This window comes from Ictidomys tridecemlineatus, chromosome 2 (genome assembly GCF_052094955.1).
Source record: "Ictidomys tridecemlineatus isolate mIctTri1 chromosome 2, mIctTri1.hap1, whole genome shotgun sequence".
Lineage (NCBI taxonomy): Eukaryota > Metazoa > Chordata > Mammalia > Rodentia > Sciuridae > Ictidomys > Ictidomys tridecemlineatus.
The window spans coordinates 201,423,926-201,445,456 of NC_135478.1; the positions used below are offsets into that span (position 1 = coordinate 201,423,926).

The 21,531-nt window shown below is 40.5% G+C and overlaps 1 protein-coding gene and 1 long non-coding RNA gene across 6 annotated transcripts in view; both read left to right on the forward strand.

Moving 5' to 3' along the window:
• Nucleotides 1-7,071: 7,071 nt before the first annotated feature.
• Nucleotides 7,072-21,531, forward strand: part of Cdk6 (cyclin dependent kinase 6) — a 204,604-nt gene continuing 190,144 nt past the window's right edge. Inside the window, exons 1-2 of one of the 5 annotated variants that reach the window (XM_040291503.2) lie at nt 7,072-7,219; nt 9,998-10,571. In XM_040291503.2, coding sequence (XP_040147437.2) covers nt 10,339-10,571 — 233 coding nt within the window. In that variant the 5' untranslated portion in view covers nt 7,072-7,219; nt 9,998-10,338. Of the gene's footprint in view, nt 7,220-8,453; nt 8,574-9,503; nt 9,635-9,681; nt 9,889-9,997; nt 10,572-21,531 lie in introns of those variants that run through there. The other 4 variants (XM_040291505.2, XM_078040417.1, XM_040291504.2 and 1 more) reach the window with 4 other exon arrangements.
• On the forward strand, nt 11,505-12,280 carry LOC144375441 (uncharacterized). The gene is made up of 2 exons (XR_013435302.1): nt 11,505-11,634; nt 12,136-12,280. It is a non-coding gene; the product is annotated as an uncharacterized LOC144375441 (long non-coding RNA).

A 21,531-nucleotide genomic window follows, 5' to 3' on the forward strand; every position in this document is an offset into this window, starting at 1 on the left:
AGTGAGCTAGCTCCCCTCGAGTGTTTCTAGGGAGAGAGTATGGGGTAGGAAATTGTGATGCTATTCTAAGCCAAGAAGATAAGGCAGAAGGCTAGGGAAGAGACTGACTTGATGACAAACTGGGAGACAATCAGACTCCAAGCAAGAAAAAAAAAAAAAGGAGGGGACCTGGGACTGCAAAAGAGCCCTTGCAGGGAGGCAAACAAGTGCAGGGTTTTAAAGACAAACATCAGCAAATACTGGGGGTATAGATAGAAAGGGCAGAATGGGGTAGTCCCTGGGCCACGCCAAAGCAGGCGGGGAAGAAAGAACAAAGCCATGTGGAAGGAAAAAGGAAGGGAAAATAGTGAGGGACAGAGTAAAGGGATGAAGTGGTACTGGGTCAGATCTGAGCAAAAAAAGAGAAGTCTCAAATGAGACAACCCACCCTCTATAACATTCCTCACACACCCAGAGACATCAGTTGTTTTGCAAAGGCCCAAGATAATTTGGGTGTGTTCTGTTTCTACAGTTGCTCCTCCTGCAATGTGCAGATGTTCCAACCCAGCTAAAAAGAAAGGCATGTCCATGAAAGAATTGCTGTCCCTAGAAAGAGAAAGAACAGGGAATGTGATTTTGTGAAAGGGATACTGATTGCATACCAATACTCAATAAGTGTCTGCTAAATGCAAAATGTACATAGTGGGCACTCATTTATTTGACTTTCATGCCAATCTATTGTGGCACTTTATAGCATACCTATTTTATGGATGAGGGACACTGTGGATCTGTAAGGAAACTTCTAATCCATGACTATCTGGTTCTAACTCCATATATTTCCCTTCCCTGTACATCTAGTTAGGACCTTAAAATCATGTGCATGGCCTGATGTGGTAGGAAAAAAGAACAGAGGCACAACCTCTTTCTCTACCTGTTTCAAAAATGGCTTTTGGTCAACTCTAGGAATATCTAATGTTACTGAAGTCCCTCAAATTCAAATCATACTACCTTTGGCCATCCCATCCATTGCCCTTCCAACTGCCTCAGTGGAATCTTGCTGCCTCTGATACATTTAATGATTTAGAGATATCTCACATATCTCCCTAAGTTATGCTTGATGATGTTTGAAGAATTCCTTGATTACCCAAGAGTTAAAATCTGGGATCTGCATGTGGTATTATAATTTACTTATCATTTTTTATTAATCAGATTGATTAATTTACCATATTTAGCCTTAGCCAAATACTTAAACCTGGCTCTTCCCTCTCTATCTCCAATGAAAACACGTTTTCTAATGCTTTTCTAGAAGTCTTTCTATTTCCTTTTTAAAATCCAGAGACTTGAGCTAGAGAGAAGCCAATATAATTTGCTTTTGAAATCCAGACACCTCTCTGGGTTACTGACATCAAGAGTCTCATCCCTGGCATTATTTGAGTTTGGGGGATTTATTAAAGCAGATGCGTAATGATGGCTTTAGGCATAACATGCTGGACAGGACCCCAGTATTTTCAAGCTGCAGCAGCTATAGAAATCATTCCAGTCTAATCATCTCTTTTATTGCCAAGGACCTTAAATCCTGGGGACTTGAATGTGTTCCCCAAGCTCACACAAATAGTTTGTGGCCAACTCCAGATTAAACTGCAGGTCTTCTGATAGTGAGACCAGCAACCTTCATTATACCTTCATACCTCCCTTGCAAAGATGAAATTCTTTGATGCTTCTTTCCAAATAATTTTTATTATATCCTTCTGAATGATTAGCAAACCCATTTAATAGGCATAGACACCGAGTCCGAAAGGTTAAATGACTGGTCCCTGAGGGTACAGTGAGTGTCACTGACAAAGAACTAAGAATAGAATTGCAAGTCTCCTAACTTAGAAGTCAAGGTTTCTATCTTTTAGGATATACTCATATAGATATTAAGGATACTGGCAAATAAAATGAGCAATATTTCCAGATTCTGGGCTATACAGTGTTTAATTTACCTCTCAGAATTTTGTATCTGCTTTTGTTTAAGAACATTGAATTGGAATTTTGAAAAGTAGGGAATGGAGAAATTTATCTAAGAACATTTTCTTTCAGACAAAAATGTTTTAAATGATCAACATCTACAATCCAAAAGAAAACATACCTAATCCACCCAAAGTAGCAGGATGACCTGGTTCTCTCCTGTGTAAGCGACTTGCAACACTGATTTCTCATGTTTCAAATGTTATTCTGGTTATGTCACAATGGCTCCAGTCTATTCTGTGTCTGCTTGATTCAGTAACACTCCTGGAAGATGACAAGAACCATTACTGCATTCACCGGCCACCTATTACAGGCAGGGGACAAAGCCAGGAGTTGGAGGACTGTTAAAGGGAACAAGTCCTGGTAGGTGCTCTAGGGGGGAGCTCGGAGTGGTGAATAGCAGGGCATCAAGCTTTCAATGAGGTGGAAAGTGAATGGTCTCAAAGTATTGGAGCAAAGAGGTGTATCTTCCTGCTGGGAGAATTCCAAAAGTTTTATAGGATCTGGGCATTAAAAAGATGACAGGATTTAGAGAAGAGGATTAAAACGGAGAACTGCAGATAGAGAAGATGTGCTTCTGAGGTCCTGACATCAGCACACTGGTCTTTAAACTTTATCAAAATTCTCTGCTGACATACATTTTAAAAATTCTAATATATCCCCCTGAAAGAAAGAGAAAGAAGTTGTCCCAAAGACAAGGGACTGAAAGACACAAAGCCAACTTTTCCATACACAAGCATTTGTTGGATGTACATTACATGCCAGTTACTATGCTAGGTACTGGCAATACAAAGAGAAGAGTAACTTTGTATGAATTTATAATAGAGTTTAAAAATTAGATGTCTCTGTAAATCGGTGGTGAAATGTTTGCTCCACAAACATATGCTACTGTATACTTTCTTCTAGGAATTTAAAGAATTCTGCAAAGAATTCCATTCTATATTATTTTCAGGAAAAATCCAGAATAAGACAACATAAAATAGAATGACATGAATATGGACACACACACACTATACAATCTCATTCAATAAGTCAGATTTAATTGCATAATAGAAGAGACACAGAATGCCATTCTCTCTGAAAGAATCAGGTTGCCTGGATACACCATACCTAGGGCACTGGGGCTGCATCTCTTAGCCCCAGGACCTCAGCATGCACCTCCTTCACTCACCCCTGCTGCCAGGCCATTCACAGAAGTTTCTCCCCAGGTGGCTTCTTTGTCTCCTCCAACCTCCCAAATCCCACTTTTTCATTATTCACCCCCACTTTGTTGTACCTTCCCTGCTCCATCTGAATGGTCTAAGAAGTCTACACACCTTTTAGCTCAACTAAAAGCAACTATAGCAACACAATTATTAGGCCATGTGTGCAGTATCATCTCAGAAAAGAAATGTTAGATGCCAGTGAAAATGATAGGTCGTTGTAAATTGGAAGGAAATGTAGGTATTTCAATATGATCATCACCACCTATTTCCAGAGTTATTTTTCTGATTACTCAGAATTCTAATATAGATGACGAAAGGATCTTTAGGACATGTTTTGAACATGTCATAACAAAATGCCAAGAACATACAGGTATTTGCGCACAAACACATACACGTACACAAAGGAAAAAGAAGATATGGGTATTTATTGAAAGAAAAAAATAGAAAAGATTATGACAATTATACAAATATGAACATAGTACAGACATGTTGCACAGAGTTAATTATAGAGTAGAAGAACCCATGGAAACAGAATGTTCCAAAAGATAATAATGTCTTTTTTTTTCTCCTTATATTACTATATGATATATTTCTTTCCATCACAGCAAACATCAACATCTTTTCAACTCTCAGTGCTCAAATGCAATGCATTAGACCACATGCAACAATAAAAAGAGAAAAACCCAGATCATTTCCAAATCAACTGGAAGCAATTTATTTAGAAGACTGAGCTTTAAAAATTATTTGAAGTTCAGAAATTTAAATTTGAAAAAGTTGATAATATAATTGATTTTTCCTAGGGTATTTAGAAAATTTTCAATATTATATTTTAGGAGAAAACCCAATAAAAATCTTGGAAATGCCTGGGGAGGGTCAGAAGAATGCACTAAAATGCACTGTACAATATTATACTGTTTCTACCAAAAGTACGGTTTTCTGTGGTAATTGTTCAACATTTTTCATATATATATATACAAATCAGTTTAAAACACAGGATAACTTGTTTTCAAAGTTATTAAAACAGAAATACTTTTATAATAGCAAATAGGAAACAGGAAAAATTTATAAACAAAAATCATATGAACCTCCAATTAAAATAATTATAAATTATAGCAAAATTTTATTTCTGAGCTTTGGAAAAGGCATGTTAGACATTCAAATAGTCAAATAAATCAGAGATGATGTAGAATTAGACATCTATTATATGATTCCTAATTTCTAAAATTACTTATTTCTTTAACAAGGTTAAAATTATAAACCAGAACTTTACATTTAATTTCCATGTAATGGAAAACATTTACAGATATTTGATGTAAAAATGTTCCCACATGAAATACATGTTATATGACACTAGGAAAACTTTTGTTGTAAGTCACAACATGAACTCTAACTTTAAAATGCCTGTAAGATTATTTTGAATTGTAACGACAGAATATCTGATATGTGGTATGAAAATACTGGGTCCAGTCATTACTCTCGAATACTGTGTTTTTGTTCATAGAAGACTCCTAAACAAAGGAGTCGGAATTTGGTTCACAGTTCATAAACTTTGTAGAAATTTTGTTATGATAACCTGTATCCACAGAGGAAGTTATCCATAAACAAAAACCATCTGATATTTACTAATTTTGTACAATCCATTGTAAAACTTCCTTGAGTCTGAATTTTTTACCAACTGGGATTTAAAGTGAACCATAACCAGGGAGAGAGAACAATGATAAATTAACATAAAACATAAACTATGCCAGAAAAAGAAGAGGACAGAGAGTTAACACCTGCTATTACATACATAATTAAATAAAATGACATTTTTTTTACATTGCCCAAGTGATCTAAAACCTAACTCATCGAAATTTTAATCTAGTAATGATTGTTGTCAAATCCAGTAATTAAAAATACTACCCAGTGTAGAAAAGACACTCTTCTGTTAACTTTAAAGATTTTTACAGCTTAATGTTTTTAAAACAAATTATTTACTCAAATAAATTCTTGCCATCATGAGTTGGTTCCTGTAACTATTTATTGGTCATTATTTCTTGATATATAAACATATTAATTACTAGCAAGCAAATCTTGTTTTAAAAAGCCTTAATAAGTGGGCACAATTATCAAAATGGAAGATTCCTATTTGTATCTCTAGTTTGAAGTCCAATTAGTGATTTGTAGTCATTCAATATTTTATGTAAAGATAAACTCTAAATTGCTTTCTTAAATGTATAATATAAAATGATAGACAACAAATGCAAAATTTATTCAGAAACTGGATTTTATTTTAGAAGATAAGTTCTTAAACACAAATGTATTTTATAAATTTTATAAATCTTAAGCTCAAAGATATAATTATTCACCTTTATTATTTAAGAAAAATTATTATAATGCATTGCAAAATGTTTGTTAGTGGAAATGCATCAATTCTTGTTTCCCTAACCTTTCTTCACACTGCAATACAGAATTAATTTTATAAAGGCAAAAATTTGATCTGCAATGAAATTGGTGATGTGGTTTATAATTCAAAAAAAGCAAAAGATTTATACAGAATGTTTCCAATTCAAACAAAATTTTGTTGGGTTTTTGTTTTTCTATAAAGCACCAAAATATTTCTATTTTCTTCTTGCTTTTTTCTTTTCTTTTAATTTTTTTTTTAGTTTTGCTTTAAGATGTTTAAAAAGGGTTTCAAATGTTCTACAGATACAGATTTTGGAGAACACTGAATTATTTCCCCAAAGATAGCTATTTTACTTTATTGTAGGATGTTTTGAAGACTTTTCCCCCCTTCAAAATCTCATTTTCACCTGAAATAATTGTATTCAGGTCTTCTCAGTAGGTACAATATACATTTTTACAAGGTTTCACATTTCAAAATTTCAATAATGCACTTAAACTAAGCACTCCTCTTTGTGTGTGTGTGTACACATGTGTCTATTATCTTGCAGTTCTGTTATTTACACTAAATTTTAGTCTTTTTAGCTCCTCAAAAATACCTTAGTGAACCCTCAGCAGTTGCTAACCACTTAATAATTGTGACCCCGCCAGCCCCTTCAAGTAGATCGTTAACCACAAGAGTCCTATTTCCAAACCATAGCCTCTGTCCAAAAGGAAAAGATAGGGCTTTGTGAGGCCGAAAGGAAGCGAAGGAAAACAAAACAAATGTAGTTCATGCTGAAAGTGAAAAGTGCTTGGACAGATTAGTATTTTCTTTTCTACAAGGCATCCTGCCAGACTTTTTTTTTTTTTTTCTTAATAGAAAAGAGTTGTTTTTTGGTCTGATTTTTTCGGTTTCTTGGAAAGTGTTGGTATTTACCACCCCCACCAGCTCCTCATAATTGTTGTTGGTTGTTTTGTGTTTTTTCCATCCGTCCACATCACAGACCGCCGATAGCCCCCGCCTCACCCTGTCAAAACTCCAACTCAGGGCGACCCTGGGTGTGGAAACTCTGCCGACTCCCGACGACACCTCCCACCCTTACCCACTCACGCCGCTTATTTTAGTCGCGGGATCCCCCACTCCAGTTGCAGTGAAAACCGGAAATTTTCATTTACCCCCCCCTCCCCGCCTCCCTTCTCGCCCCCCATTCGGAGCGGACTGCTGGGGAGCTGGGAGGCTCCGAGCACGGCCCGGGCTCGGCCGCCTCCCCCCTCTCCGGAAGGCTTTAATTTGCACACTTGCTTGCCACCGCGCCGCGAGCCCCTGGCCCCGCCGCCCGGTGGGTCTCGGGCAGAGTACGCGTCGCGGGTCCCCGCCTCCGCCCCTGCCGCGCGGCCGCCCCCATCGCCTCCCCAGCTCGGGCCCCCAGCCCCCGCCGCAGCCCCGAGGCCCCCGTCCGCCCCCAGCGAGCTGCGCGGGCGGCGCCCTCCGCGGTCCCTCCGCCCTCCGCCGTTGTGCCCACCCCCTAGCCCTCGCCGGAGAGAGTGCTGGTGACTCCTTCCCCAGTCTGGTTACCTGCTCCGCGCGCGGTGGACACGTGCGGAGGTCTGAGTGACACTCGTATCCCCTTCGGGAGGCCCGACGCGCCTGGGCCCCTCAGGTGAGGAGCTTCGGTCTCTGGTGGGTGGGCTCGGGGTGGGGGGTCCCAGGGGACATCTGGGGGATTGCTAGGGTCGGAGGCAAGAATGTGGGTGGGGGCGAGTGGGGGGTGGGGGGAAACTGTATGTCCTCGGAATCGACTTTGGTTAACCCCTTACGAACTGAGATGGGGTAAGTTACGGGGGCCGGGTTTGGGGAGCTAAAAGGAGTTTTATCTAATCTGGCGGGAGGGGGACATCCCGCACTAGGACACCCCGATACCAAGATCCTGTGCCAGCTCCCACATATCTGTGCGCACAAACACCCACACATACACTTCTCATCCAACTTCTCCAAACGGAACTTGAACTCTACTCGGACATTCACATAATAATCTACATTCACCGTGTAAAATGCACTGCCTCTGGGGACTCCATGCTGGAGAACGTGTTTCCGTGCCCCCCAAATTATTTCCCCAGGAAAGCTCCCTCTGCAGCTTGTTGAGGTGTGGGTGTGGGCTCCATCTTCCCCACCATGAAATAAATGTTAACGCGGGCTTCCTGCTGGCAACCCCGCAGGCGTGTTATGCACAGAGGAGTGCACGCAGCCGACCAGTGCCCAAGCTTTCAGCCCCGCGAGGACGCACGTTTGCTTTAGTTTCCAAGTTTATTTTTATTACTTAAAATATCGAAGTTAAAACGCACGCCCGCAGCGAGCAGCTCTGGGCCCCGCAGCGCGCTGGTCCGTGTGCACGTGGGCGCATCTGCATGTGCGCACACGCGGGAGTCGCGGTCCCCGGTGCGGCCTCTTCTCGCTGCGCTGGTGGCGACCCTTGCGGTGCTTGGCAGGCTTCGGGAGAGGCACATGAAGGATTTCATTGAGTGTGAAGACAGAGAGCAGAGACAGAAAGCAGAAGGAGGCGGCTGCAGCCTTTGTAGTCGCGGAGGAATGCGGAAATGTTGAAGCACTATGTCAAACTTTTTTGAAATGGGGTCAAGTCACATTCAGCCAGCGTGGGAAAGCAACAACAACAACAAAAAAAAGTGGAGGAGAGGGGGGGAAAAGGCATTGCTGCTCCCGTTTCCCTCTGCTGAAGCCGACCGTCCGCGAGCGAGGGGGGAGAGCCAGCGCGGGTGGTGCGGGGCCGGGCGGGGGCGGCGGGCGCAGTTCCCTGCGGGGGTGGGACGTCCCCGACGCTTCCTTTGCGGCGGGGCCCAGGGCTGGACTCGAGCGGGAGGGGGAGGGGGACGTGGGAGGGGAGGACTGGGCGGCCGCCGGCTGCTCCCCCGCTACCTGTGTGGCCCTCGACCTGGCTCAGACCCCGGGGCAGGCTCTGGGGGCTCTTTCCTCGGCTTTTAAGGAAAGTTTTGAAAAGAGTAAGTGTTGAGAGGCCCTGCCCTCGCTGCGGTCCGCTCCGCCCGCACACCGTGGGGGTCTCGCTATTTGTTTTTTCTTTAATTCCTGGCAGAAGGCGAGCGGCCCGCGGTTGCGGGGCAGGTAACTCCGAGGTGTCCTGGGAATTCTGGACACGTTGCTAGCGTGGCGAATGTCCGGCGGTGGCTGAGGCGCCCGTGGGGGAGGAAGTTTCCCTACGTCCTGTATAGGGGAGGGAAAGTTAGGGTACCCCTTTCAGGCACTTTGTTGTGCAGAGGGTTCTGGGGATTGGGGGCGACCAGCTGAAGACAGGACCTGGCCCAAAGGGCAGTGAAGAAGCCACCCGCGCTACTTCTATCAGGACGACCCTGGCAGTGGGGAAAGGTTCCTGAGTCCGGGTACCTTCGGCACAGCCCCCTCTCCCCCACCCTAGGAGCCATAGCCTTTACTACCTCCACCCCCACCCTTTTTAGGGAGGTGGCATTTTGCTCTGGTTGAAATCAGAAAACTTCAAGTCAAGACACGGTTATGGTGTCTTCTTCCTTAAGTTACTCTTTTAAGGACACGACAAGCGAAAGTGTGGCGAACATCCCTTTCTCCCACTCTTGGGCTCCCGTGGGGGACTCCCCCCGTTCCAGGGCCTCTCGTCCTCCCACCCCAAGTAGCCCCAGCCCTCCCCAACCCGATGGTTGTCTTCCCTGGGTTTCCACCAGGGAGGTCCTCCGAGTCAGAGGAGAATTCCATTTCCCACCAAGACTCCTTTACCCCCCAAAAACCATTTGCGTGTGCGAATCGTTTTTAAATGTCTCCTCGAGGAAAAACTGAAAGTAGAAAGAAAGGAAGCAATTTCCGAGCAGATGTCTGACCGCCCCTTCTCGCACACTCCCAGCATCGGATTACAGGGTCCCGAGAGCCCCCACCCACATTCTGCGGCCCCAAACGGGTGGACCCTCAGTCCGTTCACACCACATTGTGCACGGTCCCTGAAGGCACCAGGACCCCCACTCCCTATACGTCCAGGTCCCAGGAGGCGAGGAGGGTAGCCGCGCATACAATCATAAAGGTATAAATATTAAGCCGTGACATTGACGTCCCCGGCGCCTCCCTCCTCCCCGCGCTCCCAGCACACTCTGGGCTGCTCGGCACGCCCCCTCCCGTTCCACTGCGTCCCGCGCGGCGCGCTCATCCCCGAGGGGCCCCTGCAACCTCTCTGCGCGAAGACGGCTCCAGCCCTGTAGGGAAAGAAAAGTAACTTCGCTTTTCTCGGTGAAACCAGGAAGGATTAGGAGGCTTGGAGAAGGCCGGAGCTCGCGGAGGGTAGCGACTCGGGCTTCATGAAGGAGGAGGAGGGGAATCTAGAGGAACCCCGTGGAAGGCTCCTGGGATGTCTGATTGCACTTTCTTGTTTTCCCGTCTTCTCTTTTAGGTGCAAAGATTGTGGACCGAGACGCGTTCGGACAGAGACTATGTAATCGGTGCGGTGTCTGTGTAGAGGACTTCGCTTCGGGGAGGGAAGAGGAGGGATCCACTCGCTCCTCCGGCGGCGACTCGGCAGGCGGAGTTTCGCGGCGGCACCAGGGTTACGCCAGCCGGCGGAGAGGTCGCTCCATCCAGTCCAGCGGCCGAGAGAGCCTCTGAGTCGGAGCGCCGGAGCCAGCGGGGGCGAGGGCGAGCAAGACCGAGCTTCGGGAGCACCGGAGGAGACTAGCGAACCAAGCGCACCCCCGCCCGCCCCAGCTGCGCCGTGCCGGGAGGCGTCAAGGCGACATGGAGAAGGACGGCCTGAGCCGTGCGGACCAGCAGTACGAGTGCGTGGCGGAGATCGGGGAGGGCGCCTATGGGAAGGTGTTCAAAGCCCGCGACCTGAAGAACGGAGGCCGGTTCGTGGCACTGAAGCGCGTGCGGGTGCAGACGGGCGAGGAGGGCATGCCGCTCTCCACCATCCGCGAGGTGGCGGTGCTGAGGCACCTGGAGACCTTCGAGCACCCCAACGTGGTCAGGTGAGCTGGGTGCAGCGCCCGCACCGTCGGGGGCAGCGCCTCTGGTGAGGCCGGGCCAGGGATCCTCGGACTTAGGAAGGTTCCAGGCAGGGGGGCTGGGGAAGGCCAGGGCCACCCGTCGATCTGACTGAGTAAGTTTTGTTGCCAGAGCCAGTGACCTTACCAGCCAGAAAGACCAGTCAGAAAAAGAGACCTATGCAGGCTTCCCCCGCTGCTGGGCAGTTCCGAAGCCTGTCCTGAAGGGGATCCAGGGGAGTTGGGTGCCTTTTAGGGACGTGGAACCTACCAACTCGAGGCACTCCCCGCCAGCCCCCACATTTTTTTCTCTGCCATGGGGAATTTTTGAGAAACTGAAAATGAGTGAGAAAGATAACAGGTTGCAGGTGATAATTAATAGGACAGGACTTTAAGGGTGGAGCCTAAAGTACAGCTTTAAAGAAAATGAAGAAACTCAAGAACATGTTTACCAATCACACCCAGTTTCTTTTTTGTTAAAGTTTCATAATAAAAGTGGGTTCTGGTGGTCTAAGGAATTTCATTGCTGATGATCAGTGTCAAGCAGCGTCATTTTAAAAATGTCTTCCAAAAAACTGTTACCTGTTTGTCTGACTTCATATCTCTGGACTGACACAGTCCTTAGATTCCCTTTCCCAAGGGTTAGATGTGAGTCCATGTTATGGTATCTTTAAATTCCTTGCTTTCCTTGGACTGGTCCTGCAAGTTGGTGGGAAGACAGCAGTTAACAGTCACTCTTGTGAGTAGTAACCAGTACTAAAAGAAAGTGTGTGGACTTAGTATAATGGTGTTCTCTTGGTGATCCTGGAATTTCCCCATTGTGTGGTTGTGTCATCCCTTTCTTTTTAAACAGATGCATAGCTTCATAGCTTCAAGTCAAAAAGAAGTGGACAGAAGCTTCTTCAAATTGGGTTGTGATTTTACCCTTTTCAGCTCTTTACCTTCAGTGTGTTGGAGAAAGGAGATCCTGGGATCTTCTTGTCTACTCATCCATTTAGGTATCCTGTTGAGCGACTGCTTGCCTACCGTGTGACCTCCATGAAATTATGTAAATAAACACAGCTAAATATTCTTGTAAGAAGTCAAACAGTTTAACATTAGTCCTCAAAATGAAGAGACCCAAGTCTGACCTTTGAAATACCAAGCCCTCTGTGGACTTAGGGAGACCAAGTGTCTACGGAATCTCCCTGGGAGGTTTTAACTTGTCTTCTCTTATCCTGGGCTGAGTGATTTGTGTGGTGTTTTGTTCCCACACAGTGAGAATCAGGGGAAAAGACAGCAAAGAATCATAAATACATAAATAAGGTAGTCAAGGGCAATAGAGAGAGGACCCCCATTATACCTCCATTTTAGCTAGTCAAGTGGTGGGAGGCAAAAGATAATGAGACTGGGAGGAGTGTTTAGGAAAATGGAATTTATGAAAAGCAATAATTACCTTTTGTATATTTGTTAAAAAGCAACAATAACCCTCTGGGGGTGGTCTTTGTGCCATTGGAGGGAAAGAAGAAGGGTACCTTTAGCTCCCTATAACTTAGTTATCGTCCCACAGGAATCACTGGAGCTCTCTCAAAGGATGAATTCTACCACTAGAATTTTAAAATCAAAGTTCTCACTTTATTGCCCGTTATCTATGGAGTGTCCAATTAAAGTTGATCATCATGTCTACAAATAAAGTAACCCTACCATGAAAAGCAGTTAAAGAGGCATTCCTGTGTATTATTATAGTTTACAAAGTGCAGTCTATTCTTATAACAGAGGAAGGCTGCTTTTCTATTGTGCTGGTAGATTTGGCTGATCTCTCCGCATTGTGATTTATCCAGTTTTAAGTGTGGCTTTGTTTTTAGAGAGTTCTGACTGACCCATGACTTGGATTCTGAACTGTGAATTCTGGAAGGATGTATTTATGAAGTGAAGATGAAGGCATAGTTTTCTAAAATTATGTTTATCTGTTAAGTGATAAGGATGACTCTTACTTCTTGGAGTTGGGAGGATAAAATTGAGATAATGTATGTGAAAGCACTTTGTAAATTTTAAAGTACTTTGAATATCTGAGCATTTGTATTCCAGTAGGTTAATAGGACCCTTACCCTTAAACAGGTTCGCAGGAAGGCCTCAATTTACCTTTTTTTTTTTTTTTTTAAGAGCAAATCATATTCAAGCACAGACTTTATGGGCTTTGGAACCAAGAAACTACTTAGCCTGAAGCTTTTCAGAAAAGGCCATCAGTCATATGCTATGAAATCAGTGACACTTGAAATTATTGATGAGGTCACTCTCACGAGCTACAGATCTCTATTCCCTTTTTGTTTCCTTCCTGTTTTCTTCTCTTCCGCCTTTGCCTTGGGGTAGCCACTGTCCCCAGTGACTTGCTTGGCCAGACAAGGAATTCTGAATTTTAGAGGTTGCTAATATATTTTCAGGCAGGCTCAGGAAATCAAGAACAAGTGACAACAGTCCTTTTCCTTCCAAGGCAGAGTGTCAAAGTTGGCCTCCAAAACTGTGATTTGTTGTTGTCCTAGGATAAGTTTTACAGCCTTATACTTGGTTCTTTAAATGTTGCTTAAAAGGGCAGATGCCTTTTTAAGTGCCTTCAAGTCATAAGTAATTGATCATAATTATAGGCCCTTCCCACAGTAGTTAAGCCTCTAAGCTTGAAGGAATGCAGTAAACATATTAGCTTTTTTTTTTTTTTTTCCAAAAGTTTAAGATCTAATTTTGGTGGATTTGCCAGAAAAACTGAATTGTTATTGCTGGCACTGGTACTCTGCGCATGCACAGGGATAGTGATTTGAAATTTTTGCTTACCTGCACTTGATGTCTCCCAGGCCCATGCTTGATCAGCCAGTGTCGGAGATGTAAATTTATTCTTAATTTTATAGCTGATAGTCCCTAATTCTGGAACCTTTGCCAGAAGCAGACTTCAGTCTGAACTTATATTGAAGCCTCTGCATTCCATGAATGAGTTCTATTTTTGATCATGAACTAAAATATATAAAGAGATAAAAACAATAGTATGTTTTATCAGCACTCTGTTTATTCACCCAATATTTATTTGGGACTTACTGTGTGCCAGACACTTGCAGAAGCTGGGGGTATAACTATGAACAAGTTAGAGGAAGCCTCTATGTTTGTAGAACTTGCGTTGTAATGAATGAGAAGCTCTTTTTTTCTTTAAGAAAAAATTCACTTGTCTTTATATCAGTCGCTCTTTTTTGCTATGTTTAACCTAAACAGTTTTATAAAGCAACTAATATTTGTGATAATTTAGCTACCAGAAAACTGCTGATTGAGTAGGCAAGTTAACAAGTTAACCCTAATCAGAACAAACACTTTTTGAAGATTAAATTTCAGCCTAGAGATGTACAGATCAACTTATATAAAGAGGCATTGACATGCAACTAATATAGGTGAACATTTGAGCTCTATTTATTCAACAAGTGTTTGGGAAGGACCTTCTCTTTAAAAACCATGGGTCTAGGTGCTGGAAAGACACTGAGTAATCACACCTGGCTGTCCTCCTCAAGTTTTCCCTGTTGGAAGAAATAAAAAGTTCATCATAAAATGGATACATAATAGCATCATGTGCCATAAGTGAGATACAGGTAAGTGCTACCTGTATTGTCCTCAAACATTAAGTCTATTAGTGTAACAGCCAAGTGGTTCAAGTTCAAGTATTGGTTCTAGAAACTAAAGGTTACTACATATTAGTGGTTAGATTGTAATATTTAAATGTCTAAATATGTTAAATTATCTTTCTTAGAATATTTAGTCACTGCTTTAAAACAAAACAAAGAACAAAGTATAAGCTGTGCAGCACAATGATTATTCAAGGAAATTTTTCAAAATTTATTTTTTTTAAGTATCTCAATAATATATTGTGTAAAAATAGTATGTTTTTGTGGTTTTGTTTTTTTGTTGTTGTTTGTTTGTTTTTTAGAAAAAACTTCATCATTAACAGGGTAGAAGAAATATGACATAATTTGACTCAGAGTAAAGCCGGGTCTTTGGGTCTTTGGGTGAATTAGTTCATAAGACTCATTATGAATTAAAATGTTATTTTGAAGGTAAATAATAATTTTATTAGAATTTATTTCAGTGAAAACGGGAAAAGCAGTTTAAATCTCCCTTTAAATTCTAATGTTAAAAGAATATTTGTTCCTTCATTCTTTGAGTTTCTTGGAAGTTTCCCAATTTATCAAGGTTGCTTAGTAAATGAACATTTTCACAGTGAATGGAGTTCTTCTCATTCCTTGTTTCTTCAGAGGAATTTGATAATGCTGAATATTTTACTTGGCAGTTGTATCCTTTTTATGTAACTATTAACATCATGGAATTATTAGAATTTCTCAGTGGAATCAAGGAGAAAATAGGCTATCAGAGGGAAACTTGAATATCTTCTGGGACACTTTCCTGTGTTTAAGACTTGGGTAAATGACAATAGAAATAGACTCCTTGTTAACAGTACATTATTCTGTTTTTTGAAAAAAATATGCCTTGCTATTAATGATTCCTTGGGAATTTTGTTTTAAGAAGGAAACACCTAGTACCTAGACTATATCATTGTAAAATCAAGGATATTAGGGTTTAGAAGACACTTGGTAAATCTTTTAGTCCTTTCATGTTACAGATAGGAAACTAAAGCCTTAGAAGTCAAGGAATTTGTCTGTTATGCCATTAAAAAGTCAATAACTTGTGTTCTTAAATCTAAGTATCAATTAAAACATTTTTGTTCATTTTTTTGATGGAAAAGGTAAATCAAATAGTGCATTTCTAGTTTGAAGAAAATTAATTATATAAAGATAAAGGTGATAGTTTTCCAGGAATAAATATATATCAGTTCAGGAAATTCCTGAAGTCTATAGTATGAGGCAGTACTGAAGTATATCTGTTAAAATGTATGATGATTATTCCATTAAATTCTGCTTTAAGAACAATGGCACACTCATAATCCCTACAACTCAGGAAGCTGAGGTAGGAGGATCACAAGTTCAAGGCCAGCCTCAGCAGTTTAGTGAGAGCCTCAGCAACTTAGAAAGAAAATAAAAATAACTGAGGGTATAGCTTAGTGTGTAAAGCTTCCATGGGTTCAATCCTCAATACAAAAAAAAAAAAGTGATATTAGAGAATTGAAACATTAAAAAAAAAGATTTTGGGTTATAACTAATGATCATTTAAGTAGCTGTAGTTAAGTAATAATACAAGTAAGTGAAATGATTGAATAGGTCAGTTATATTAAATTCATTTTAGAAAAAATAATAATGGGGAAAATCAAAATGTTGTGTACTTGTGTGATGAATGATGTATTACATAATGTGGCACTTACTAACTATTCCTTTGAATGAAATAAACATGATAATACTTGAAAATTAGACAGTATAACAACCTCCAGACACATAAACAAATGTGTTTCCCCTGCTTTCTGAGTAACTAACCACATTATTTCTATTTCCCAGGAGGTTCAGATGAACTTTTCTGTCTTCATCAGAACCTCAGAAATTAATTTTGGGCTTCCTGGTGTAGCAGAAAACAAGGCAGAGGTGAAATCTGGTTCCAGGTAAATTGGTAATGGGAAAAGATGGTGTGTGTAATCTTGAGCTTTGTCCAGTATCCAGGAGACAGCACTGAAAATGGGCACCTGTAGTTGATAACAAACATTTCAACAAAAGACAGTTTTGAGTAGTGATGCATAGATGGTAAATCAGGCATTCCAGCAATCAGAAAGGATTTTTATAAGAGCTTCTAGGCAGTTGTTTTGAATATATTTTTTTGCTGCCAGACCTGATTTTATTTTACCAGCTTCATATGTAACTGTTGACACCTGAGAAGTGAAGTAATGGCACTAAATTGTGTTGTGGCAGGAATCTGTACAAGTGCACACTTGTAGCCTGGAAGTCCATTTGAGGTAAGGTATTAAATATTTTACACACTATAGTACTGGTGATTGAACCCAGGTTCTTGTGCATGCTAGCAAGTGCTCTAACACTGAGGTACACACCCAGCCCAGAGTATTAAACATTATTGATCAATCTTTGCCCATAATGTAGTTTGGCTGAAATTTTTTTTGACAACTACTGGTTTTGTGATCAAAGTAGTCACTTTAATTATTGATTCCTATTATCTGGCCTTTGTAGAGATTTTAGTTCAGTAGAATTAGGATCACAGTTTGAGAATTTTTTAATTGGAAAGGGTCTTAGATTTAACCTAATCCAAGCCCCTTTTGTACATATAGGAGTTGTTTTATAAGTGGAAAAATTGTATTATTTTTAGTCAACTATTATTTTTTCCACAATTGATTGAAGATAGCTAAGTTCATGAAGATGTTTATATCCAACATTAGCAGGACAGAATGATGAGTAATCATTGCATCCCTTGAGATGTTAAAGTATTTTCAGTTTAATGATTATGTTTGCTGACCTGAGGACAAGGATTGTGTCTTTTATATCCATAAATAACATGGTATCCATAGCTATTGATTGGCCAGTGTATGTTTCCTAAATGAATGAGTTAAGTAGAATTAATTAACTTATAAACTCCTCAGATGGGCACTTTTTATTCTTTTAGAGAGCTGTATATAGCATTAGCAAATATCTAAGGTTAACATTGACGCCAGGAGATTTTTAATATTAACTCTAATGCATGCATGTGTAGTCTATTTAATGCATGCATGTGTAGTCTATTTAAATCTATTTATCAAATACATATTCATATTTAAACTTTTCCCAACCAGCCATTTTTGTCTTTAATACTAGCATTTGTATTTGGTATTTTCTTGTGTTCTTTGTGTACCCGATAGTCAGATTCCTCCATGTCCCCAAATGTCCTTCTTGCCTTACACTTAACCTCTATGATTTTCATTTGGATCGAACTTGAAGGCCCTTCCTGCACCACTGTTTCCACCTATTGAAATGCTACCTATCCTTTGGGCCAAAGTTTTATGCCCCCTTGTAGTGCACTCCTGGGTGCCTCCATTTGGATAATGTTTCTGCTTCCTTTGAACCTGTCAACTTTGGACTTCCTTGGTGGCACTTAGCATATATATGCTCTTTTGTATAAAATCTGTTATGTAAAATATAGTATTAATCCCCTTCCCTCATGATTACCTTTCTCTGACTCGCTGCCCTTTCACATCCCTGTTGTAAGCTCCTCTAAGCAGGAAGTGTCTTGAGATCTTGTTCATCCATTGGCAATAAAATGAATGAATAGCAAATGAGTGAAATCATAAAAAAGGGTCCAGTTATGAAGGAGGGAACCATATGGGTTATTTCCATTACATGAAAGAATGTTGATATTAAGGAGTGTCAAACAAAGAGGGAGAACAGATCTGTGTATTGGATTACACTTATGGGTTTCCTGGGAAATGATTTTAACAATACTGAAAACATAAAGTTTCATTTTTGTTTAACTGCAATCTATATAGTTTATGTCAGTGAGTTTTGGAGTTTAAGTAGTTCATTCCCATAGTTAGCTTTGCAGATGAACTGAATTTATATTCTGTGAAGAAGATATTAACTTTAGGAAGTGAGCACATATTCAGTAAAAATTGAAAGTGCCTTGAAAAATGTTTAAATGTAGGAATGTAAGATATTATAAATTGCTTGAATATTGTTTACATTTGTCTTTTCCCATTAATTTAAATTTCTTTGACTTTCTGTAGTAGAAAAAACTGTTAGAGCAGAATTAGGTAAATCATCTTAATAATCTCCCAAAGGTGATGATTCTGGATTCCCTTCAGACCTTGTCTTCTACTTTTCCACATAATTTATGTGGAGAGAATTTGGATTTCACCTTGACATATCAGTAGGTTTAGCTAAGAATTGTTCCTCCATCTTGAACTAATTCCAGTTCCTCAAAATACATATGGCTGGTGTGTGTGTGCAAATGTGCATCACATACACATGCAGAACAATTGACTGCCAAGTATCTGGAAGAAGAAATTCTGTTGTGTTGTTGGTTATTGGATCTCAAACACTTAGCATGGTGCTTGGCATTTTGTAGCCCCAAATAAATATTTGTGAATGGAAAAATGAGTGTATTTAGGAATTCAGAATTTAACTTTTTTAGTCAAAAATGGATAATGATTCTGAAAACATGGAGTTTCTAGCATTCAACAAGTATTTATTGAGCATCTATTATATTTGATTCTTTGTTAAATTAAGATAATGATCACAAAAGTATCTGCATATTGAAATGTCTGTCCAACAGAAAGGTTAGGAAGTCTATAATTTGTATATGTTTAAAATTTTTTCATTATAATAATTTGCGGGGTGGGAGTTACTGGGGATTGAACTCAGGGGCACTCTACCACTGAGCCACATCCCCAGCCCTATTTTGTATTTTATTTAGATACAGTATCTCACTGAGTTGCATAGTGCCTTGCTTTTTTTGTTGAGGCTGGCTTTGAACTTGAAATCCTTCTGCCTCAGTATCCCGAGCAGCTGGAGTTACAGGAGTGCACCACTGGGCCTGGCTCGTAATAACAACTTTAAAAAGTGTACCTACTAGGATTCAGGACACTTTGATTGTATTCTGACTCAACTTATTAGCTGTGTGGTCTTGGTTCAATTCCTAATGACTGTTGACTTCCATTTCTCCACAGTAAAAAAGGAATTATTCCTACGCTTGGACCTTAGTGGGTTATTATGATCAGAGGAAATTATGAAAACGAAGATCAAATAATATACAAATGCAAGGAACTATTAAAAAGCTAATTCCTCCCCTCCAGGAGTTTAATGTAATTTTCTTAAGGAAACTGGAGTATAACAATATCTCTATTAACAGTTAGTATGTATTTTCTTTCCTCCCAACTCATGTAAAAGTATGAATGGAGTTAGGTATTTCTGAAAAGATGTATTGGATTTATACTTATTATAGTAAAATATAATCTTTCATCATGGTATTGGAAATTGGTGTCAGGTTTACTTAATGCTGCATCGTATTCATTAATGAATTTTTTTTTGTGTGTGTGTGGGAGGAGTTGTGAACCAGATGCTCCTGAGATCACACAGGAACATGATTTCTTTTGTATTTCACTGTCCAAAAAACTCAAAGACAAGTTGGAGTCTTTGCTTGTTCTTTCTCTCTCTTTTTTTAAGTTCAAAATCTCAAACGGAATTATTCATTCTTGTGCCACACATAGGAATTTCTCTTTATTTTCTGAGGCTATTCTTATGGCATATCTGTTTTTATGACATTTAAAATGTACTCTGTGTTTAAATAACTAAGAAATTCTATCTGAAGGAAGGAAGCTGATCTCTTTCAGGGGCACTAATCTCTAGTGAATCCTCTCTTCTTCTTTGCTTCCTTTCATTGCTAAGTAATCTCATAATTTCTATGTTAGGTATTCCTAATGGTTAGAATAGAACACTTACTTTTCCTAAAATGCTTTTATTTTTAGAAGGCATAAAAGTACGAATTTGGGAGCATTGATACTTACATTTATTCAACAACAGAACAAGGAAAAAAAAAGACTGCATCTCAAGCTCAGACTTTTAACCTTTAGGGCTTTGGCTTTGACCAATATATGTAAAAACTTTTTAGTGGAAACCAAGAGATTATCTGAGTAATCCCAATTTAGGAGTTTTAGATGATGTAGTAAACATTCCAACCATGTAGAATCACTTAGAGAAGTTATTACAAAATCTTGAGTAAAAACTGGGTATTTTCCTGTTGAGCCATGAAAAACCAAGAGACAGATTTGGCAAAGAGACACATTTAGAAGGGACCCTAAAGCTAATTATGAAGTCCATGTAAATTAGTTCCTTCAGGGAACCTGTAGAGCACAGGTTCTTGTAAATAACCCTTTTGGGGGCGGGGGGGGGGCAGGACACAAAGACACAAACAAGCCAGGTGCTGTGGTGCTTACCTGTAATCCCAGTGACTAGAGGCTGAGGCATGAGGATCACAAGTTCAAGACCAGCCTTGACAATTTAGCAGACACCTCAAAATAAAAAAATAAAAAGAACTGGGATGTAGCTCAGTTGTAAAGTGTCCCTGGGTTTCAATCCCCAGTACCAAAAAAAAAGGCACATAAGAAAAATTGTGACATTCCAAATAGTCATTACAAATTATTTTAAGCCTATGAGATTTAATCAGTGGTTTTTAAATAAACTATTAGATTTTTCTACTGTAACTGATGTTAGCTGGATTCTCAGATATACCAGCTAGTTTTGCAAGAGGTAAAAGCCTTTTTCAGAGGCATTACTCTCCACTTTTTAAAAAAATATTTTTTAGTTGTTGATGGACCTTTATTTTATTTACTTATTAATATGCAGTGATAAGAATCGAACCCAGTGCCTCCCACCGGAGGGGCAAGTGTTGTACACTGGGCTACAACTCCAGCCCCTACTCCTCTTCTAAATTGTTGGCTGACTGAAAGTGATGGGCTTGATCTTATGAACCATGAGTGTGGTTGAATCAATAATATCAGTCCTAGAAACACAGGCTTTTGAGATGAATCAAGAGAAATATCTTGGGGCTGGCGTTATAGCTCAGTTGGTAGAGTGCTTGCCTCACATGCACAAGGCCCTAGGTTCCACACAAAAATAAATAAATAAATAAAGCTGGCCCTGGACAGTGGCACATGACAGTAATACCAGTGGTTCTGGAGGATGAGGCAGGAGGACCTCAAGTTCAAAGGCAGCCTCAGCAACTCAGCAAGGTCCTAAGCAACTCGGTAAGGCAAGACCCTGTCTCTAAATAAAATGCATTAAAAAAGAGAGAGAGAGAGAAGCATCTTTGTTTATGAAAGACAGTATAGGGTTTTATTTTTATTTTTTTACTTTAGTTGATGAAATAAGGAGGTGATTTATCATTAGGCAAATAGAGACTGGTTTAGGATATATCCATGTCTCAGAAAAGACAGCAAGCACATTCATGTATTTGGAATAGGAGAAGATGAGCTAAGTTGAGGTAGAGGTGAGAGAATCTGAGATAGCAAGTAGGTCTG